Here is a 22,995-nt window from a genome sequence, read left to right as displayed (position 1 = left end):
TATGTCTTATCTGTCCCCTCCACCTCACCCCCAGGTCAGGTCAGTCCCTCCTAGATGGCAGCTGTCTTGGTTTATGGCCACTATCCCCAGAGAGTCCTCAAAGACCAAAGAGAGAAAGAAAGAAACCACAGTAAGAAGAATCACAAGTTGAGTTTATGTAGCAAAATTATGTAATACTAACAATTATACTCAGGGGTTGTTTTTTTTTTTTAAGCCACAGATGAAGTGCAAAATGTTTGCTTTGTCCATTGAAAGAGTTCAGAACAACTTATCCATATTTATCTTCAATCTACCACTTTATTAAGCGTTTAAAATCTTATTGTACATATGCAAAAGCTATAGTTATTCATCGTTAGACATGACAGTGACTCCCCAAGAGATTCAATAATGTTGTCAAAGGACTGTCTTTCCTACTCTGGCATAGTGGCAACATTAGCATTTTTACTGCATCAGAACTAATCCTCAAACGTATGAAATCATAGAACAAATTATTGGCTTCAGACAACTTTGGTAATAAGTGCAAATGACTAAGGGGTGGGAAGGTGGCTTAGTGACAGAGGGACAGAGCTCTTGCCTTGCTTATATGAGGCCCTGGGTTTGGTCCCTAGCACTGCAAATACAAACAAGCAAAACCCTGCTTAGATATTGTTAAGCATTGAAGCTATAGCTTTAGTTTCTAATTCTTTTGACATTTAGAAAATAAGATTCATAGGGGCCTTAAAGTTTTTAACCTCCGTCATGATATAAAGTTGTCCTCCTTCAGCTGTCTAAACAGAAACTAGTATCTGCAAAATAGCAAGAGTTCAAGGGGCAGCTGAAAGAAAGCTGTTGGGAATCCGCTTCCAAACGTCCAGATGTGTGGAGTCACATTGAAAGGACCAGAGTCCCTTAGAGCACTTGCTGTTATTCACACCAATTGCACGGCAGCCCTGGCACCACTGAATGGCAAAGCCCAGTGTCATGCTGCCATCCAGTGCTGCCTGAAGAATGAGTTCAGTGTGGCTTGCACAGCATGCTACCATTTGGAACCACACCACTTTGTGACTGATCACTTGCTTAGACCCTCAGGATCCTCTTGCCGCATTGGGGACTCTCCCACATTTAGAGGTAATAAATTCAGGGGCCGAAGGACACTGGCTATAATAAAATATGTGACATAAGCTGTGCCCCAATTCACCTCATCATGTTGCCTCTGAGAGTACTGTCATGCAAACCAAAAACCAAATGAAATTCTTCCATAGATTGCACTTTGCCGCCCTTCCCTCTACCCAGAAGCGTTTAGAATCATGTCCTGCAGGAGATGCCCCCGGCACCCAGTGCACGGGGCTCCCTGGCCTTCCAACTCTTGTAGCACTTGTAGGCCATACCCATCACTTGGAACTTAGTCATCAGCAGATACTTATTGACTAATCTCCTCGTGAGATACTGCACAAAAAAGTCAGAGATTCTTATGAACATTGTGGTCACATTAAGGAAGGAGATAAATAGGGCAGGAACTAGGCTGTGTTACTGCACTCTTCAGGGTGACTCTTCAGAGCAACACTTGGAACTAAGCCACACAACCCTCCTGTGAGCTACTGCTGGACCCCTGTTCCCCAATCCACCTTTGCTGCCCAACTCTGAGGCCTGGCATGCCATGCTTTTCTTGTCCCGTTGAGAACTGAGTCTCACCCCAGTATCTGTTTTTGAATCTTTTGTTCAGGTTTTATTTATACATATACATTAAATCTCACAAATATTAACTGCAACTCAGTGAGTTTTTTCATATGCTTACAACCAACATGTTCAGCGTGGAATTTGTCAATCTTCTCGCAAACCTAATTCTCTCTTGTGTCTTTTGTCAGTTTGAAAATTAAATACCTGTATCTCTTGAATTTATCTTGTCCTCCCTCCAAACTCTCAGGTTATATCCTGTGTCCAGCAACCTGAAGTTCTCTCTGGGACCCTTCACCCTTGGCAGTCCTCCTCACTCTTACCAAAGATAATTACTGTCCTGACATCGCCATAACTTTGCCTCTTCTTCAACACCCTGTAAATGGAATCACATGCACTGTTTTTGATCTGGCTTCTTATGCTCATCATTGTATCCACGAGACTCCTTAGTAAGACTGTTTGGCAGTAGATTCTTTTTTCTACTGCTGTGTAGGATCCTACTGTTCTTATACATGACTTATACAAATTCATTCAGTGTGCATATATACCCGTGGGGAGGGTTACTGTGTCTCCTCTAGTTTTCTATTCAGCTTTAGCAGAGACTTTCAAATGGTTTGCCGAAGAGTTGTACCAGCAAACATGCTGCTGGCTTTCGCGTTGGGTGCCGAAGCACGTCTGGGGTTAATGTAAGTTACCGCTTTCGTGGAATTCCCCAAAAGCAGATTTCTGCTTGTATCTGTGTGTGCCGTGTAAGGCAGCACAGATTTGTAAACCTGACTTTAGTTGTCTTGTGTCAGTGTGTCAGATGTTCAACTTTTCCATAACTTGAAAGCCATAAAATTATTTTTGCTTTAATGCCATGAGCCAACATCAAAATATTATTTTGCCTAAGCTTTTGTGGCTCTTTGCTTTTCACCAAGACCTCCTTCCTTCTCTTCATTTACTCTGAATAATTCTTGTGCTGATCATTAAGTCTCTGACTGAACTTAGCCAAGAGGTAAAGAAAAGAAAGTACTGGAGTGTTCGGGAGGCAAAGGGGGACGTGTGACCACTCTAGGGAAACACTAAGGAAGAGAACATGTGAATTGGTATATAATATGAAATTCTGTCACAGTGGAGTGTGGATGAGTAGGTATTAATCGTGGGTGGGTAGATGAATAGAAATTAGATCTGTTCACAACATGGCCTTTCACAAAACCAGGTCACATATTAAACTGTACTGTTGGCCTCTTAAGAAAGGTATGACAGTGGTATTTGCATCTAAGTTTTAGTTGCAGGTCAGATGGATAAGAATTGAGATATCAAGAAGTTTGTGAGGAATGATGGTAGCCAGTAAGTCTTAATCCATTTCACAGATGTTTATCCAGCACCCACCATGTGCCAGGTGCTGTTCTATTGTTATTAAAGCCCTGTTCTGTTTTGAGGACTGCTGTGCTGGATTGTGCTGTATACCACAGGGATTTACAGACACAAAACACACAGAAGGTTCTTGTTCTTTATTACAAGCTTTGTTTGGGAACAAGAAGTTTGACAAGTTACATGTCAGTGGAAGGCAGTATGTGGTTATGGACCTAGAAGCTTCAAACAGTTTTATTAGCACCCAAGGAGGAGTCAGTCCTTATGTGATGAGATGCTTTGTAGAGGCTTTTGGAAGGCAGTAAGCCATGAGAGGGGACATTTCATCCTTGGATTCCACTACATCCGTATTTTTCTGTACTGACCTACACCCATACATGCTTACGCTTGGAAGGTCTGCAGACCCCAAGGTACCCCATAGCAAACGTGTGCAGAACTACCTTTGTGCATGATTCTTTCCCCAAAGCTATCTCTCCTCCAGTGTTGTCACCTGTTTCTATCCTGTTCATGTCTCCTAATGTCACCTCTTGTCTGTTCCTTTCTTCCCACCATTGAGATAAGACATGAAGAGTGACTAAACCAATGCAGTGGGAACAGGGAAAGGAACAAATACATTTAAGAGAGATATTAAGAAATAATACAACTCCGGGCTTTGAGGGTGGGTGAGGGGTGAGGGAGAGAGTCTAAGCTGACATTTGGAATTCTGATTTAGGAAACGTGCTAAATTATGGCACCATATGCGGCAGAATTCAGAAGCTACAGACTCGAGGCCAGTGTGCGGTGTGTGGACCTGAGCTTGCTAGGGAAGTCCCTGACTAGAGAGGCAGACGTAGAAGGGTTTCGATGGTCTTCAGATTGCTTTCTGAAAGGACTGCAACTTCCTGTTCAGGGGTACTTAACAGCACAGCCTGTCCTCATGTATTTATAAAAAAACCACTGCCGTTCTTTACCTGATTCCAGCCTTTTGAAGCAATTGTTTTACTGGTATAGTCACACCTTCAAAAGATACCTCTTATACACTTGGTTCTCATAAGACAGATACCAGATAAACAAATTTTGGATTTTTAAAATTCTACTGAATTACTGAAAGTGTGGCTGCTTTTCTGATACCACTAAAGCTGTGTTCATTTTCTGGGTTGCACCTTCTGTAGGTTTACTGGTGAATTTGAAGGAACTAAAACAGTTTCTCTTTTGTACCATAACTAACTGATCAAATAACTGGTTACAGAGATGAAAGGATAAGATTCTCACCTTCCAAGAACTTACAGTCAGAGGTGTTTGAATCACGTGATTTAGCTTTCCAGATGAGTTCGTAAGCAACAAGAATTTTGAGCCAGGGATTAGCTCAGTGGCAAGCCCAAGGTCCTGAGTTTGATTCCCAGTACCAAAAAAAAAAAAAAAAAAAAAAGAATTTTGAATTGTCCTTTCCATCTGGAAGACTGAGATTCATGTTGGGTTATGCACCTGGGTGGAACCAGGAAAGAACCCTATTCCGCCACTTCCTACCCTGACACACATTGCACTTGGCACTGTTCCCTCCACATTCAACAGTCAAGCACCATTTTAGGATTTGACAAATTGTTTTTAAAATAGACTTTATATTAAAATGAAAAATAAAGATAAATGTGTAATGACTCTATTAGTTATGTATTTATCATGGATTTCCCTATTTTTTCCTTAGTCACCACACCTCATTAATAGCCGTACTTAAAGGATGTATTTTTTAAAACTACTTGTCTTAGCTGTTTTTCTCTTGTTGCTGAGACAAAATATCTGACACCCAATGTTAAATGAGGGAAGGTGTATTTGGCTCACAGCTTGTGTAGGTTTCCGTCCATGCTGAGGATGTGAGTATGGACTGAAGCCTACACCCCAGGCAGGGTGGCATGGCAGAGGGGCATCACAGAGGAGAGACAGTTCATGGTGCCAGAAGACAACAAAAGTGAGGAAGCAAGATACCGTAACAGCTTCTTTCTGCCCCTTTTATCTTATCCAGATTACTTAAAGTAGGTAGCATTCACACTCTTAATCCTAGCATTTTACCATGAATCAATTTCAGCATCATGCAGGCTAGATCCAGCTATTTCTGAAAAAGCCCCACCTATGACCCCATGAGGCTTTGAGGGGACATCTAGACACAAGCCATAACACTAGTATATTTATTTTTCAAATATTTCTATAAGTTTCACCATTATTGGCGTGTTTTCATTTTTTTCCACCACACATCCAGGCAAGCTTACAAGAATAATCTTTCAAGATTTTATTTGGCTGTCAGGAAATTTTAAACAGCATGATAGTTTATTAAACAATACAAATGGATTCCACTGTTCCCATACAGGTTTTGTTTTTTCCCTGTCGTTGCTGATTTTGTTATCTTTACTATGACAGTGGGTAGAAATTTAAAATTTCTTCCCGTGTGGAGGAAGAGTCAGGATGTGCCAGGAATGCACTTAGATAGTTAGGCATCAGTGTAGCTCATGTCTGTCTATGAAGACTAAAGATTTATGTTAGGATTACAGGTCATATTTTCAAGGCAGATTAACACCCCTAAACTTAATCAGTAAAATCATATACTATAGGGCAGGTTAGGATTGAAGAAAAGAAGATCCCACGTGAAGATAGCTTTACTGTTGGCACCTTCAAAATGATGAACACGAAGGTTGGTTCTGACCAGGAATCTGAGATGTTGTCAAAATAATAATTTGAACAGGCTGTGATTAGTGCCATGTAGAAGTCAGAAAAACATTGTAAACCTGGGACAAAGAAAAACCAGTGGTCCCTCTACTTCCTACCTTCCACTACTCATTCTCAAAATTCTTACTGAGCTTCTACAGCGAACCCAGGGCCAAGAAGATGAAAATGTGTATCCCTCATCTGTACGGTGTATTTCCTCCTCTTTCCTTTTACCTGTTTCTATTCCTTTACTGACATAATTAGGCTCTCCTTTGTGTGTGTGAGAATGCGTGTGGACTTACTTTTAATTACACACTTAATAAAGTTTTAATTACCTAACTTTATTAATGTTTAACCAACTATTGTCACAACTTGACTAAATGTTTAAAATAATAATCTGAACTTGGGTGGTGTCTTTTTGAACATAGTCACTGTGAACAGATGTTGTGTTTCAAAATAATAGGAAAAATAACTAATGATGTTTTCCTCTCTGGTGATAGAAAATCCTTGAGGGAGAAAGTAAGTGGGGTTTTGAAAGCTTGTGGTTCTTGATAGAAAATGTGCATTCTGCAGAAGATAGTAGCTTTAGTAATTCAGGAACTATTTGGAACTGAAGAGTGAAGGTTAAGGATTAACATGAAGCATATCTTTTTCTGTTAAAATATTTGCATAGGTGGGGGCCTGGATGTGGAGTAGAGCTTCTTTTTATATGTTGGAGACTATTTATATTAATAGAAACTCTGCTGGGTAGGAAGGTGATAGATCAGATGATGATACCCTGGGATACTTAGGATACTTACTACCCCCAGGTCCCAGTTTCCTGGGGCATTGAGGCAGAGTGCTGTCACATGGAGAAGTTCCGGAGTAGGAGTAGGTCCAGGGGCAGAAGGAAAGAGAAGGACTGTGCTTTTCTATGCTTTACTGTACTTTTCCCACCAAGGGCCAGACAAAGGCGAGGTAAACAGTTCACCAATTTGAACAATTTCAGCAGGCTCTGGGCATAGGCGCAGCCCCTAGTTGTCTATTGCCTGGCACTAGGATGCTTGGGGCAGATGGGCAGGGACGCCGGATGAGTGAGTGCATTTGCAGAGTGTGCCCTGGGTGGCAGAATGGGCAGAAGGTGAAGCTAGGGAGGCAGGAATCCAAAGGCGAGGTGACTCAGGCCCGTCTTGTTATCAGGTTGTCCAGAACAAGGTGTAGCTGGTGTATACATGTAGGCCAGATGTTAAAGGGTCAGTTTTACAGACAATCGGAACATGGTTAATACAAAGACCCATTTGTATTCCTTTTTGTGTGTGTAAATCCTTTTTCGTGTTCTTTTTTCTATTTTTTTTTTTTTATTGAGCGGCTTGCCTTTTTTTTTTATAAATTCTTAGCAACTCTTTTTTTTTTTTTTTTTTGGTTTTTCTCCGGTACAGGGAACCGAACTCACGACCTTGCGCTTGCCAGGCAGGCGCTTTGCCACTGAGCTAAATCCCCAGCCCCCTTAGCAACTCTTTATACACTTAGAAACTAGGTGTTCAAGTATAATCTGCACTGTTTTCTCTGCTTTTTGGATTTTCTTTTGAGTTTGCTTATGGCGATTTTCCCCCTAGTGAGAGTCTATTTTTTTTAATGTGCTTGAATTTATTGACCTTTTCTTTGTAGCATCAGGATTTGTGTGTCATACTCTAAAAGACCTTTGCTACCCTGAGGTTACTGTCTGTTTCCCGTGTCTTCTCCTGGTATTGTGATAGTCTGAGTCATCACATTTTAACCTTTGTTCCCCCCAGGGAACACACTGATGGTAGAGGAAACGGAAAGCAGATCCCAGTAACAAGCTTGGGAACCCAGCACCAAGGCCATTATCTCCTGAGGCAAAGTCCTTCTCTGATTCTCAGCCTCCATGTACTTAGGTGGGGACAAACCAGGACACCTGGGTGACTTCAGAAATATGAAACGTGGGGACATGAGAATAACCTGATATTAAACCTCAGATTAAGAGGATAGGAATTTTGCTGTCTATAAAGGCTACAAACTAAGAGTGGACAGGCTCACAATACTGTAAATATTAAGGGTTTGGGGTGGGGGAACTCTCTCCAAGCAGCAGGAGGGGAGGGAGCAGTTTGATGGTCTTGGTTCTAGCTGCATTACAAGCTGTACAGTCTGCAGCAAGGCATGTCAGCTCTCTGAGCCTTGCTTTATACTAATAATACGGTTTGCAGCTCATGACCCTGGGGTACCTTACTGCCTACTATGCTATCTCACCCCCAGTTTCAGTTGCTTTTCTTACCTTTGTCTCTGGAGGAAATCTTACACATGAGACCCATCTCGGCGCAGACTAGTAGAAACGCTCATCTCCTCCTGGAAGCTCAGGAAGCCACCTGGCTGTGCTGAGTGTCCTTCAGGAAGGGGCCCACCTGCAGCCCTTACCCTTCCACACCCCCCCTGCCTAGCAGATGCTTCTCCACCTCCTTCCTCACCCCTCCCTACAAGGCCCTCCAGAACCCGCCTTCCCACCCTTGCGCTGGCTTGTTCTTTGTATCTCCACCCACCTCCTTGATGCCTTTGGCCATTTCTCTATTTTGGAACAGTCTTCAAGGCTCCTTCCAGCTTTCCTTCCCACCCCAGGCCCCATCGTCCTCTCCCAGGTCCAGGCACAGAGCCCAGGAATCCAGAGTGGCAGGGGGAGCTTGGAGACTCTCAGATGTGGATTTTCCCTTCTTTATCGTAAAGGCTGTTACCTCCTGGACCGTGTAGTCAAACCTTCTGCCATGTGACCCGTGCTCTCACTGTCCTCTGTCACACAGCCCTGGCTCAGAAGCGTTCGCTGTCTTAGTGTTTTCCTATGGGCTGCTGGTGTGTACTCTCACCCTGTACCTGGGAGGTGGGTGGGGAACACTGCTGTCCTTGCCACTTCTGAGCTGCAGAGCTCATCTTTCAAGGCCATCTTGGATCCCACCTTTCTCTTGAATCCCTCATTTCCTGACACAGTATGATCACTTTCGCTTCTGTAACCTTTTCTGCAGTGTTGTACTTACTCATGTGGCTTATTTTTCTTTTCTGTTTTGTTGTTGTTGTTGCTGTTGCTATTTGATAAGATCTTCCTATGTTGCCTAGGCTGGCCTTGAACTGTTGGGCTCAAATGATATTCCTGCCTCAGCCTCCCAAGTAGCTGGGACTATAGCCACATACCACCATGCCTAGCTCTTGTTTTTTAAACTGCCCTAAAGATCTTTAGGAATCTTGAGAGTAAAAGCGATGGTATTGATGTTGGCAGGAAACTTGCTTAGCTCACTGTGTTGAGGATAGCCAAGTTTTTCAAGAGAGTATTATAGGCTAATTAATAAAGCCCCCCACAAAGGTAATCATACTCCGAACTTAAAAAGGACAGATTTCTTGAAGGCATTTCCACATCAATTTAACTTAAATTCTCACATTTTAAATGTTTGAAATGAGAACATCATATATTTATACCAGTTTTATTTCACCAGCTGAGTCCTCAAAGGAATATGCAACAGGGATGCAGTGATTATCAAATATTTTTAAAAAAAAGCAACAATTTTCTGTACGTGGAATCAAAGCCAAATCCCTAAGATATAGAAAAGCAGAACTATTCCAGCTGGACCATTTTCCACATGTTGTACAATCTCCAGGCTCCTCCTCAACCCTACTTTCTTTGGCTGCCCCGAAATAGTCTGCAGAACGTTTGAATCACTGGGGACATAGTTTGAAAACCCCTACACAGGCTGTGTTCATTATGAAAGTGTCGGTCTCTCCTCTCCAATTCCGCAGACAGGCGTGCTACCAGGGCCCCTCTAGTTTATAATAGCTAGCTTAATCCGGCTAAGAAGAATTTATTTTGTATAGAATAGAAATGTAAAAGGAAACCATCACCAACACCATTCATTTGTAAATGAAACATTTTTAAAGCATTATTTTCCCTGACAAATGAAAATAAGAGCTTTGGCCTTCACATGAGAAGGCTTTCAGCTTCCAAAGAGCTTGCAAAGTGCTCTGTCCTGGAGAGAAATGAGTTCAGTGGTGAATTTTGCCATGTAACCATGGAGTAAAGCAGTGTTTGCGCAGCATAAAAACTTGTTTGCCTTTTCTGTCAGAGTTGTTGCAAATTTTGACTTCGTTGCAAGAAGAAAAAAATAAATTTTGACCACTCCGTTGAGTAGGGACATTAACATACTTAAAAATACTAATTTTAAAAATGTCTCCTGTCAAAAAATGTTATATAATCAGCTTGATAAGATAAGGAATGTTTCATACAATTGGAATCATTTCCCACTGTCTAGATTCACCCAAAGAGTCAGAGGAGGGGTGATCCAAGGTTTTCTGTGTGTGTACGTGGTCCATGGAGAGTTAGCCCATTTCGTGAGAAACACCAGTACCAGAAGAGCTAAAAGCAAGTGATGGTCACAAATGGTGAAGCATCGTGGCCACTGAGGCTTTACATCTTTCCACCAGTGGATTGACAACTGGTGGTCAACTTGGAACACCCAGCTGAACTGAACCAGCAAGGTGCTAGGTGTGGGAGGCCCACCTGGGGACTGTTACCAGCAGCACAAGAGGCCGAACTGGAGAGAAGGAAGTGTAGAAGCTGTTTGGAAGCTGTTAGGGAAGCTGTTTAGAGGCTGTAGGGAGCTCTTAGGAGCTGTTGATTCTCTTGGAGGAGCATGTCATGCTGGTTTACCTGATGGGAACTTGGCTGTCCTCATCTCTGGAGAAGCTCAGGACTTCATTGTTGCTGAGGATGGCTGTGGTACTTTTCAGGATAGCTCTGTTCCTTACTTTGAGTGTCGCTTTCTGGCTCCAGTTCAGATCCCTCAGCCTGCTCGCGCAGATCCTTCATCTTACTAGCACAGACTTTCTAGCTTCCACCGCTGACCTTTGGGCCTTCCCAGTGCAGATCCATGAAACAGGCCTGCATGAGACATTGTCATGGGCTCTTGACCTCCAGTTGGACTCATAAGGGGCATTGTTATGGGCTCTAGGTCTTCAGCTGGACTCATGTAGGACATTGTCATGGGATTCAGGCCCTCAGCTGGATTCTTTTGTCATTAGTGTGTGGACAGATTTCCTGCACTCTCTCTATATTTGACTCTTTGGTTGACTATTATACAATAATCTTATAATTAAGTGTCCTGTATTGTATTATTGTTCACCTTGCAAACCCCAGACTACAACAAGAGGGCAAAGCATCGCCTCCTAGTGCAGCATTAAACACAGAAAGCAAATAGGCCTAGACATCTTCCTGGGGTGTACGGGCAGGGTTGGCACTCAGCAAATGGCAGCTGCTCATCATTAGTATGGAGAAGCAGATCTAACTCAAAGTTAAAACAGGTCAGACTTGGAAAAACGTTTCCACTATTGGATGGGAAATAAAGGCAGGCAACTCATTTTGTGGACCTTCTTTGATAAACTTTTATAACGTAAGAATAAATGGCGCTCATTTGGACAAGGTGAGAATATTTTTCAGAGATATAACCTGAGAACAAGTTTTCTTAGGCAGTGTTCCCACCTAGGCTGTACTTTCCACAAGGCCTTTTGTAATGGAGGAACAATTCATTTTACACAGTATCATTTTCCTTAATATGAGAAAATCTCAAATACTAAAGATTAAACTCAGATTTGCAGTTTAGAGAGTTATTTTGAAAAAGACACATAGAAAACTTGAAGCATATAGCACCATGCTATCTATGATCAGAGTAGGCAAATGGTAAATATTTGTTGGATTCAACTGATAAATACATGCTAGGCATGGTGGCTCATACCTGTAATCTCAGCAGTTGGGAGGCTGAGACAGGAGGATCACCATGAGTTCAAGGCCAGCCTAATCCCTAAAATACATACTGAGATCCTGTCTGAAAAAAACAAAAATCACAAATGTAATACCAGCTGAAGGGGTAAGAAAAGGAAAGCTTATATGTGTATTTTTAATGTGATTTTTTTTCTTTTCTAAAGGAGAGTATAGCATAGGTTTCCTCTTGAATTTGCTAGTAAAGTAATACAGATCTTTTTGAAAGCTGTTATGTTTACAAAGATGCCAACCATCAGTTAGTTAGAGCATGGCTTTTATTTTGCTTTACCCCTTTATTGACTTTAGGTTCATGATTCTTGTTGTTTTGATTTTTGATGACCTGTAGGAGTTGTGTATCTATTTCATCTGTATGAACAAGTTTCCTTCTGTGTTGCAGCATATGTGTTACACAACATGCATAAGCATGTGTGTATGTGTATTTGTATATGAATGTATGTATCCACCCATCCACAAGAGAAACCTAGCCATATGTAGAAGGTAACAGTCATTTCCACTTGAAACTGGAACTTTTAAGAAAAATTGCTAGTCAGATTCATTTATGGCTGTTCTAGTGTTGATACTTTGAAAACTATTAGAAATAAAAGATTTAGGTTACCTTTAATTTAGATAACTTTTGGAAAACATTTGTGAAAGAAATGAAGTTGAAAATCATTAACGTATCTATCTTAGTTACTTTTCTCTCATTGGTGGGACCAAATACCCAAAGTTAAAGAAGGCAAGGTTTATTTAGCTCACAGTTTGTAGAGGTTTCATTCCATAACCAGCCAGCTCCAAAGCAGGGTGACACAGGGCAGAGAGGCAATGGCTCATGGGAGGAGAAGACAGCAAAAGCAACAAGAGCAAAAAGGGAGAGTAAACCTCTTTTCCTCCCTCATATTGTAAGCAGACTACCTGCCCTAGCAGGTGTAGCACTCACACCATCTCTGCCCTCCTCTTGCATAGGCTCAGGATGTTTACAAAGTGAGGACCCTGGTCCCCTGCTGAGTCATTTAGTTAAAGTTCTAAACTTCTTTAAAAAAAAAAAAAAACTTCTGAACTTCTCAAGTTGACACAATAAATCAGCCATTACAACATCCTGGACAGTAAACAGCTGCTCTAGGATATGTCCTCTACACCCTAGGATGTAGAAAACTTCTCAAGTTGACACAATGTATCAACCATTACAGTATCTAAAATAAAAGAGAAAGAGAACAAAACCAGCCTGTGCTTAACTAAAAGTTTAAAATCATAACAAACTGGTAACTTAATGATTGTAGTTAATTAAATATCCATACATTATTCTTCAAACTGGACAGTATGCTATTAAAAATGATAACATCTTTAGCTCTGTGGCCCAGTTCACATTTCTTTGGCCATGTGCATATGTGCACACATACATGTAAATGCATGCACAGATCTGTATGGCAAGACCTCAGCGTCCCAAGATGGTGTTGCCTAGAGGGGCAATATCAAGGGTATCATGAGTCACAGCTGGGACATGGTTTCCTAAGTCAAAAGCAGCATTTTGTAGAATACCTCATGAAACAACCTAGTGGTTTTTTAAGATACCCCTGTGAGTCAACAAAAGAATTTTGCTTGCTAATACCATGATTTCTGAGATGTCCAGCAACTCAGCAGAAAAGCGTTGCTAGCAGAAGCAAGGAAAAGCAAATCTCAACTTAAAATAATCTAGAGAAAGTATATGTTCCGGTGGGAATGGAGGTAAGCCCTCTCCATGCACAGCACACAGAATGCTCAGATGACATCGGTGGGGGTGGGGGTGGGGTCCCTCCACTGCAGGCTGTGTCACGCCAGCTTGTCCCAAGGCTCCTTGTGGACATGGGTTCCTTACTCTGTACTCTAGCAACTCTCAAATGCATTTCTGAATCCTTGATATCCTCCCTGAACATTAATACTCACTCAGACATCTTGGGCGTATTGGAACTTAAACTGCTCACAACCTCTGATTCCCTCTCCTCCACCCAGCTCACTGCAAACTTCTGAGACAGCTCCCCGTGTGGACTTCCTCATTGCCGTTAGTAGCAACGCTGTCTTTAGCTCAGGCTGAAATCTCGTAGTTTTCTGGGATGCTTCTAATGTTTTAACTGTCCACTGCCCATCTTCAATCAGCACATTTTTTCTTCAAAATAGATGCACTTTACTGCAACTATAGGAGTTCAGTCATCTCTCACCAAGATCAGTGTAAGCACAGCAAACTCAGTGCTTGCTCCAGGCCTTGCTTCCATTCAGCAACAAGTGTGACCCTTTTAAACTGGGTGGAATCTTTTCCCTCCTCTGCTCAAACCCCTCCTGGCTCTTATCTACCCAGAGGATAAGGCAGAATCCTTTCCATGGTTTACAAGACCTAACATGATCCCCGCCCCACGCCTGCTCACGCACAGATCCCCTCTGATCTTATCTCCTACACCCCACCAGCCTGGACTCTGCTGTTTCCACATAGGCCTCTTTGCCAGCCCTCAAGCATGCCAATCACTCCACGGGTTCCAGACTGTCACCCCCGTTCTCCCTTGGCTCCCAACATGTGTCTCTCAGATAGCACCTGGCTTGCACTGGCCTTTCTTTCGCTCTGTGGAGATAAAGTTCCACTTCATTGTTCATGGCATTTATTGCACATGCAGTAGCCTGCTCTGATAATGTGTAAGCTTGTGTGGATTTTTGTCTGTATTGCTCACTGATGTATCTCCAGCCTTCTAGAAAACTTCTGCACCTGGTATATATTCTAAATATTCATTGAAAGTATTAAGGCTCACTCTTCCCTGGATTTCCTACCTCCAAAAGCCTTTGAGTTTTAAGACATTTCTGACTTCTTGATGTTAGTTAACATGAGCTGCTATCTAGGTTTGAGTTAGTTGAGCAAGCAAATGAGTAGAACCACGCAGATCTGCATTCTTATAAATATAACTGTATTAATAAATTCAGTGACATCTGAAACTATTTCTTCTTCCTTACTCAGGCAACCTCAAAATCTGTCTACACATCATCCCTAGCCTTCTGTTGATAAAAATTAGCAAGGCCATGCAGTCTTCCCCTCTAATTTGACTTTATGCTTCGTATGGGGGCGTGCCCTGACTACTGGTCTGTGGATTTGGATGAGTGGGAGAAAGGGAGGTGTCTTGCTTACTTTTCTCTCATTGCTGAGACAAAATACCCGACACTCAAATTAAAGAGGGAAAGGTTTATTTAGGTCACAGTTTGTGGAGGTTTCAGTCCATACTCAGCTGGCTCCAAGGCAGCGTGGCACATGGCAGAGGGTAACAGTTCATGGTGGTAGAAGACAGCAAAAGCAACAAGAGCAAAAGGGAGAAGCAGCAGAGAGCATACCTCTTTCCCTCCCTTATATTGTATGCAAACTACCCGCCCCAGGGCGGGTGTAGCACTGACACCCATAATCCCAGAACTGGACCATGAATCAATCAAAAACTCTTGGGGCTCACCCCAAGGCTGCATGAGACTTTGGCGGGGACATCCAGACACAAACCATAACAAGAGGCTAAAGGAGAATTAAGAGCATTCCTTCAAGAAAGAAAACAACAGTGTCTTCCGGTGAGACAAGAGCTTCCTCGAATGTTGGGGGACAGACCACTTCAAGCAGTAAGGGAGTCTCGGTCACCTTTGGGGGTTCAGGGCACGCGAGTTCCCCAAGTGCAGCCATCTCCTCTTGTTTACAGCTCTTTCTAATCAAACAAGAGAGGCTTGAAGAGGCTACGAGTCAGCAGAGCTGCAGCTTGACAAGGCACAGAGTGTGCTTAGAGTTTGAGTTCTGCTGCTTTGGCTTGTTACTTCTGAGAGAAGGAGATCCGAAATGAAGGTGGTTTGCAGAGGGTCTTTTGTATAACATTTAATTTTTTAAAATTCAGGAACTTTTGTATGAAGAAAATTCATTTCAAAATTATAGTGTAAGTCGTACAAAACATACTGCCTTTTCTTTAGGAACTCGGTCAAGTTGAACGATTATTTGTTCAGGCTGGGAGCCAAACCCCTGTGGGTAGCAAGTACCTGAGGCACAGTCCCAGGACTGCTGTTACATACCCTGTCCTGGGGCATATGTAATTCAGTCTTGCTATACCCCCCCCCATCACTTCTCACCTTTAATTTCTGAAGCCCGCAGATCTGCTAGTAAGCAGTCCTTTCCAATAACAATCCTGGCTTGAGTTACAGCTCATCCTCAATGGCAACCCATTATCAGTAGCCATACTTTGGTCTCAAATCTGCTTCACTTCTGTGCAAACACATTCATTTCAGGATAAAATCTAGACAGTTTCTAAATAGTGCACCATAAGGAATGTACAGGATGGTGCAGAATCAAAAATGAAAGGTGCAAACTCCACCTCATGTCATCAGGGAATACCGCACAGATGACAAAAGAAAACATGCATGCTTTAGGTCCTTTGTATGTTAACTCATTTAATCCTCCCACTAAGCCTACCAGGCAGATTCTATTATCCCAGTGTTCTAACTGGTGGAACCAAGAAGCACTGAGTTTAAGTGACTAGCCGTAATCACACAGCTTGTGAGTGGTGGAGCTGAAATGCAAACGTGGAAGACTCAGGTGGCAAAACCCAGGGGTGGCAAGGATGGAATTGTGTCCAGACCCAGGGACAGTCTCCGCAGAGCAGTGAAAACGAGAAAGAACACGACTTGTCCCTGCATAACAAGGCATCTGTGTGCCGGCGAGTGATGGCAGAAATTGACCCTCCGTGGTTAGGCAGAAATCAGTTCCTGAAGGGGATTTCATGCTGGAATTTATCTCACAGGAAGTGAGGAGCTGCTGAAAGTTCTAAGCAGGGCAGTAAAATGTCAGAACTGTATTTCTCACTGATCTCTCTGGCAGTGATATGGAAATGAACTGGAACAGACTGTAAGTGGAGGTAGAGGCTGCCTTTAGGGAGTGTTCGCACGATCCCTAGGAGACAATGGCTGAACCAGATCAGCAACATCCACAGTGGGAAAAGAGCAGATGGAGTTGAATGACACAAAATGAAACTGAAAACTTCACATTGCAAGTGTGTCAACATATTCTAGGAGGAAATAAGACACTGGTGTTCCTCTATTTGCCCCTTTCTTCCCATTAATGAAACAGTACTATTAACATCTTCAAAGGGTCAAGGATGTTGTCTAGATTCATGAAACACTATACCACTTTTCAAACAAGAGCAAATATGTAAATATTATTGTACCAAAAAGGTTTCCACATTGAAGAATAGACTTGAAGATTAAATCTTTTATTTTACAAGGTTGTAAAAAAACATAAAACATAACCCAAAGTACACATAAAAGAAAATTCAATTAACAGCTTACTGCAATGACCCATCCCTTTTTTTGAAAACTTTTTCTTGGGTAGCCAGTCAAAAGTAATGCCAGTAACTCTAGCATTCTGGGACACCGAGGCAGAAGGAATGCAAGTCTGAGACCAGTCTGAGCAACTCAGTGAGACCTGTCTCAAAACAAGAAATTTAAAAAGGGCCAGGGATGTAGCTCAGCCTGCAAAGACCCTGGCTTCAATCCCCCAGTACTGAAGAAAATTGTGCATATGCCAGTAATCCATTTGGAGCGTAACTCCTTCTGAGTAAGATTTGATTTTTTTCCTCTCAGTGATAGGTGAGTCAATTCTATTTTGAATTTCTAAGACTCAGTTTCAGTCGATATTTTTAAAAAACGATCTTTTAGAAATACAGTTTTTAAGATAAATGCAACCATGAGAAGACTCTTAAATAATATATTTGTAAATAGCCCACTTTTATGAACATTATCATTTATTAGTAAATGGTTACATTAAGGCAAAGCAGTCTTTAGATACAACCTACTATCAATATGTTAAAGCTTACCATAGTGTGGAATATATTTTATAATGGATGACAGGAAATTATTCCAAAAAGAAATTTCTGTGTTTAGGAATTTGTTAGGAAAGTGTCATAAAAGAGTAATAAAAAATAAAATTTTGATCCTTTGAAATAATGTGCAAAGACAGAGTATTCACATGGATTAATGATTATTTGCCAAACTCCCCTGAAATGATGCCTAGTTCCCACTGAAATCATGGGCACTCTTTCCATAAGCATGTTTCTTTAGAACTATGTTTTGTGATAAGTACATTTATGACAGAAATTTAAACTTACACTTGTATTAGTAATCACACTTAGTACATAAATGCATTTATCTGACACAATACATTGTATAATATCAAAATCTTGTTAGTCTTTTTTAAAAAGCAAAGAAATAAGAAATAAATAAATAAATTTGGTTATATCATTTAGTATCCCATTAGTAGATACACAGGCTTGAAATCTATATTTTATATTTGATCATCATTTAATGCTACTTGCACTTATTCTAATATTTTAATAATATTTCTAAGAACTTATTTTGTATAACATTTTCCTGAAAACCTTGTGTTAAACATTTTTGAAAGAATACCTTGCTTGCTTCTTTAAGATCTTCTAAACGGTTTAATATTTGAACAACTAACTTGTTACCTAAGACAACTATCCCCCTTAATCATTGTCTTCTTTAAAAATTTTGTTTGCTTTTTGAGACAGGGTTTCACTATATAACTCAGGCTGGCCTTTAATTCACTATATAGCCCAGGCTGGCCTCTAACTCTCAGGAATCCTCCTGCTTCAGCCTCCGCAGTGCTGGGATTACAGTTGTGCACCACCACACCTAGCCCCTTAATTGTTTTCAAAAAACAGGTGAAGATCCATCTTTGTGAATATAGTTTGCAAACTTGGTTACTCTTATTAGAAATAAACACTAAAAATTAAAGACCAAACTTGTTGCTATGACTCCCATACAGTATGATGATTTTCAAATGGATAGCATTTTTAAAATGTACAGAATACTGCTTTCTGAAACAATACTTCTCATGATGATTAAACATATTTTCATAATCATTTCAATACAATACTTAGCATTTCAGAATCAGTAAATTATAAAAGATCCAGGCACTTTTGTTTGGTTAAAAAAATACTTATCTTTGAATTCCTGATAACAAAATAAGAAATTTATTAGCTAGAGTTGAAATATATAATATTTGAGCTACTACCTTATATATTTCAAATGTTTTAATAAATAAATTTATCTATTCCTTCTAGAAAACTTGGCTTCCTAGCAAATGTATCACTCAATGATATTAAGGCTCTGGATATAAAACTGGCCTTCAAAGTATAAATAGACGCTTCTTTCCCCACCCATTTCCATCCCAAAAAAAGAAAAGCGAGCAGTAGTCTAGCACAATAGTGAGCAATCTCAAATTAAAAGAACCACTATATAAGCAGAACAGAGGAAGATAATTTGTATGTTAAAGCAGTTTTTACGATCAGACTTCTGAAAAGTTATAGGCCCTGAACAAAGCACTTTAAACCAAAGTTTTCAAAGTTACATTATTTTTTGAATGTTTTGTTGGTGACATTGAGATACCTCATTTTACAGTATTAAATATGTACCAAATTAAAACAGCAGGGAAATGCCATATTTTAGATTTCATGAGTATTACATGAACAGGTTTAATTACATATATGATTTCCCTTTACTTGGAAAGTAAGATACTGTAAGGTCTTCCTGGCCCAAAATAAACGCCATAAAGTGAGTGAGTTTATCTTAGAACAAACATTGCAGTATTAAGGGACACATATACAAATAAACATTTCTAGCCTGAAAAGAGTGATATATTTTCAAATTTGCACGTTCAGCCACAGCCCAAGTGGAGATTGCTTTGTGTAGCATCTAGTTTGCTGAATAAGCCATTTTTATAATAGAAAGTAATACAAATAATAAAGACATTTCTAATTAGTAGAAATTAAAAGACATAAATAGAATCTATTTTAAGATTTCCAATGCTTCCATGCATTCCTTGGTTAACAGCAGCAAAGGACTCTTTAAAATGCATATTTTCAGCTTTATTCCAAATGCTATATAGCATAAGAACCTATGCTCAGAGATAATGTGTTGGCTGTGGAAAAGAGATCCGAAAGAAGGCACACCCCAAAGTGCTAAAGGCAGGACTCACGCTATTAGATATAAATGCCTGGTGAAATGAGCCCAGCTGTTATGGCTTAAAGTTCTTGGGTCTAATCATCATCGTGACCCTTTTGAAGGAGGACTTGTAGCCATTAGGCTGCGCCTCACTCACCCCAGGCCAGGTGCCCCAGAAAATCCCATTACGGACACCTCTGTACTTCTGGTGGTAGTATTTGCCATTTAAATTGGCTGAAAGACAAGCATCAAACCACCAGCCCGAACTGTAGTAGCGCCCGCAGTTCCCCGAGGGATAGCGGTCGTTGTCTCTGTCCGGGGTGGTGAAGAACTTCAGGTCGTGGTTGTAATGTTTACTGAAACGCAGGGCGTCCCCAGCTGTGCCGCTGTAGCTCCCAACGTGCAGACGGTACTTGAGAAACTCATTCGCCACGTAAAAGTGGTCATACACCGCGTACAGCTTGACACCCTCAAAGTCCTCGAGGTCTATTCTCAGGATCATCTCCTTGCTCTTGGTCAGAAGGTGAATCTTATCGTTTCCCAGCCAGAACTCCCGGTGGAGGTTGCCAAAGCCTTCCTTGTAGTCGCGCCAGTTCCTGGAGAAGTTGGTGCTGCCATCCAGCCGCGCCTGCAGCACCGTCCAGCCTCCGCCCAGCCTCTCCATGTCGCAGGGCACCTCGAAGCTGCTGTTTTTGGGATCAGGTGTAACTCTGTAGGTCTCGCTGCTTCTTCTGCCTATTACGTAGTAGTCAGAGCAGTCTTTGTATATCAGATGTTGAACTGAAGGGAGAGGAAAAGAAAGGCATTGGGTATTGTTCAAGAAATGAATGCATCTCAAGAATTCTTTACATACTCAAAGGCAGTTTGGTCACTTAATGAAGGGTCCGATGGGAACTCACTCTGCCACACCTGCCAGAGTCTGGTTAGGAAACACTCGTGGAAGCCTCAGGACACAAGCTGCTGTTATAAAGAGGACAGGGCTGTCTGACAGCCTTGGTTGGTACTAACGGTGACAACATCAACTGCAAACAGCAACAAGAAAAGCACAAGTCAAAGTGCTATTTAATGAGGACTAGGCCTATGTTCTAGGCAGTCTGCCACAGACTAGACAACAGTTTCACGGTTCATCTTATGCTGCAGGTGTTTTGCCAGTTTGCTGATGAGGATATTTAGACTCAAAGAGGGTCATCAGTTTGCCCAAGTTCATCGAAGCATTGAGTGGCAGAGCTAGGACACAAACTCAGATCTGGGTGGCAGCAGAGGTTATTCTCATAATCGCTGCATTCCTCTGTCCTAAAATTCTGACGACTGTCACCCTCCTGGACCTGCGTTCTAGGCACACAGAGGAAGCCCCACTTCTGTGTCCTTTAACCTGAAGTTGCTGGTGACTTCCACACCTGGGGGCTTTGTAGAATATGCTCCAAACTTATGGTACAGCATCGATCATAGATTCACATTTATTTTACGTGATAACTGTGTAAAGAAACTCAAGAGAAAAAAGCTCCTTTTCAACAGTGTACCAATATTGTTCTATATTTATTATCCAGGAAGGAATATTCAGCCAGTATTATACATGTTTGGTTCTAAAGGAAACAAATAATTATATTCAGGATAAATGTCATCAGTTAACAGGGTTTTGTAGAAATCAAAGACAGACATACTGCCAGGTAAATTTTATAAACATTAGTGACAGGTAAGTTTAATAGAGGACATTCTAAGGCATGAAAACCTATTCAGATGCATTTAGAACACAAATTCAGATTTTTTCCTAAAACTTTCAGGAGAAAAATGAATAACAGAATCTTGTTCACATCAATACAAGTCACCATGCAGTGTCACCTAAGCTGTGAACCTGTCTTGCAACACACAGGGGACACGCACATGCAGGCTGCCAGGAATCCTAGCGAGAGTGGTCCTTGAAAACATGACTTCCTGTTGCCACAGGCTCCCTGGGATGGGCATCCCTGGGGTATAATGTCCCAGCCAGGGCCCACTACCATGTCCCTCAGCCTCACTGTGGGCAAGTAGAGGCCCTAAGACAGAAATGGCTTTCCCAAGGGTAACTGCAGTGGTTCCAGGAATCCAGATGGAAGGGCAGGGCTTGGTGGAACTAGTACCCCTAAAGCACATGAGCAGAGGAAGCAGTTAGGTCTGTGGTCTTTAACATGTATTTATTAAAATTAAGTAACCTTGGCTGGGGATATAGGTCAGTGGCACAGCGCCTGCCTGGCAAGCTCAAGGTCCTGAGTTCGATTCCTGGTACAAAAAAAAAGTAACCTGGGTTCTGTTTTTATGTGCTTGAAGGCTAATATAAAAGAGACAAAGAGCTAAGAATGTAATGTGTTCCTTCCCTCGATGGCATGACAGAATTCTCCCCTTAAAACATATTTGTGCCACTAGGTCTCAAAGAGAAAGGTTTTATCCACACAGGAAACAGTTTTTATTCCAACTCTCCAGTCCCCTGTCTTCACTAGATAATGAAGATCACAATTATTTAGCAGGTTACTTGCTCAAATCTTGCGAAGACCCCTTGTTGCTACACGAGAAGTGGCAGTCAGCCAACCACAAGAAAAGCTGATTTCCTACAAACGAAGCACAACTGCAAACACTGCCTTATCGCTCTTGTTTTTAAACACTTCAGTGAAGAGATAAAGCACTAAACCATAAAGAAATTTGTCTCTCTGCTCCTGCTTGTGTGTAGGTCTGATATTAGCAAGTAAGATTTGGAAACTGAAAGCACTTCTTTTTTGAGACGGAGTCTTACTATGCAGTTTAGGCTGGGCTTGAGCTCAGTTTGTAGCCCAGGCTGGTCTCGAACTCACAATGATCCTCCTGCCTCAGCCTCTCCAGTGCTGGGATGACAGGCCTGCGCCACCACGCCCAGCTGAAAGCGCTTTCTCATAGCTACACAGCTAATGATTTCTGTCATTAGGTCCTATAGCATTTCTGTGGTCACCTCTGAGAGGCAGTTGTTTTTCCTGGACAACTTTAACCAATAAAAGGCTTATTGACTTAACCCATCGTCTATTTAACTTACTGGCTCAGGTTAATGTTTATAGATACGGTCATCGTGAACAAGTGATAAGGAAACATTGTTCCACGTACCTGGGCGGGACTGGATTTGTTCTTGGCTGGGGCACTGGGACGAGCACTTCCCGTCCAAACTGTTGACCACAAATGTCAGATTGGCGACTTTGCTGTCAACGTAGTTCTCGATGTTGTTCATATTTACGAGACTCAGCTTCTCCAGGCGCCGGTGGAGCGCGCCGATCTCCTCGCGGGCGCCCTTTAGCTCCGACGACAGCTCGTGCACCTGGCTCTCCAGGTCCTGCACGCGGAGGTCGCCGTTCTCCCCCGGGGGTCCCGGGCTGGGGGACAGCGGGGGGTCCCGGTGCTCGTCGGCCTGCAGCCTGCAGTCCTGGCAGGACTTCTGCAGGCTGGCCACGGCGTCCTTGAGGGTCTGGACCTCCCTGAACACCTCCTCGAGCCGGCCGAGCGGCGCGGGCAGCGGGATGGTGAGCGCGGGCAGGCGC

The 22,995-nt window shown here is 42.0% G+C and overlaps 2 protein-coding genes across 2 annotated transcripts in view; one reads left to right on the top strand and one right to left on the bottom strand.

Moving 5' to 3' along the window:
* Ccdc146 (coiled-coil domain containing 146) overlaps nt 1-22,995 on the top strand; it is a 115,143-nt gene that overhangs the window by 3,587 nt on the left and 88,561 nt on the right. The gene's annotated exons all lie outside the window — the stretch shown is intronic.
* Nucleotides 18,759-22,995, bottom strand: Fgl2 (fibrinogen-like 2; the record flags this gene model as incomplete). Its single annotated transcript, XM_005377557.2, is given in 2 exon segments — nt 18,759-20,242; nt 22,568-22,995. Coding segments are annotated over 2 exon segments (1,135 nt in total), but the record flags the coding sequence as incomplete, so codon positions are not given.

This window comes from Chinchilla lanigera, unplaced genomic scaffold (assembly GCF_000276665.1).
Source record: "Chinchilla lanigera isolate Chin_1 unplaced genomic scaffold, ChiLan1.0 scaffold00009, whole genome shotgun sequence".
NCBI lineage: Eukaryota > Metazoa > Chordata > Mammalia > Rodentia > Chinchillidae > Chinchilla > Chinchilla lanigera.
This window is presented reverse-complemented; position numbering and strand designations above follow the sequence as displayed.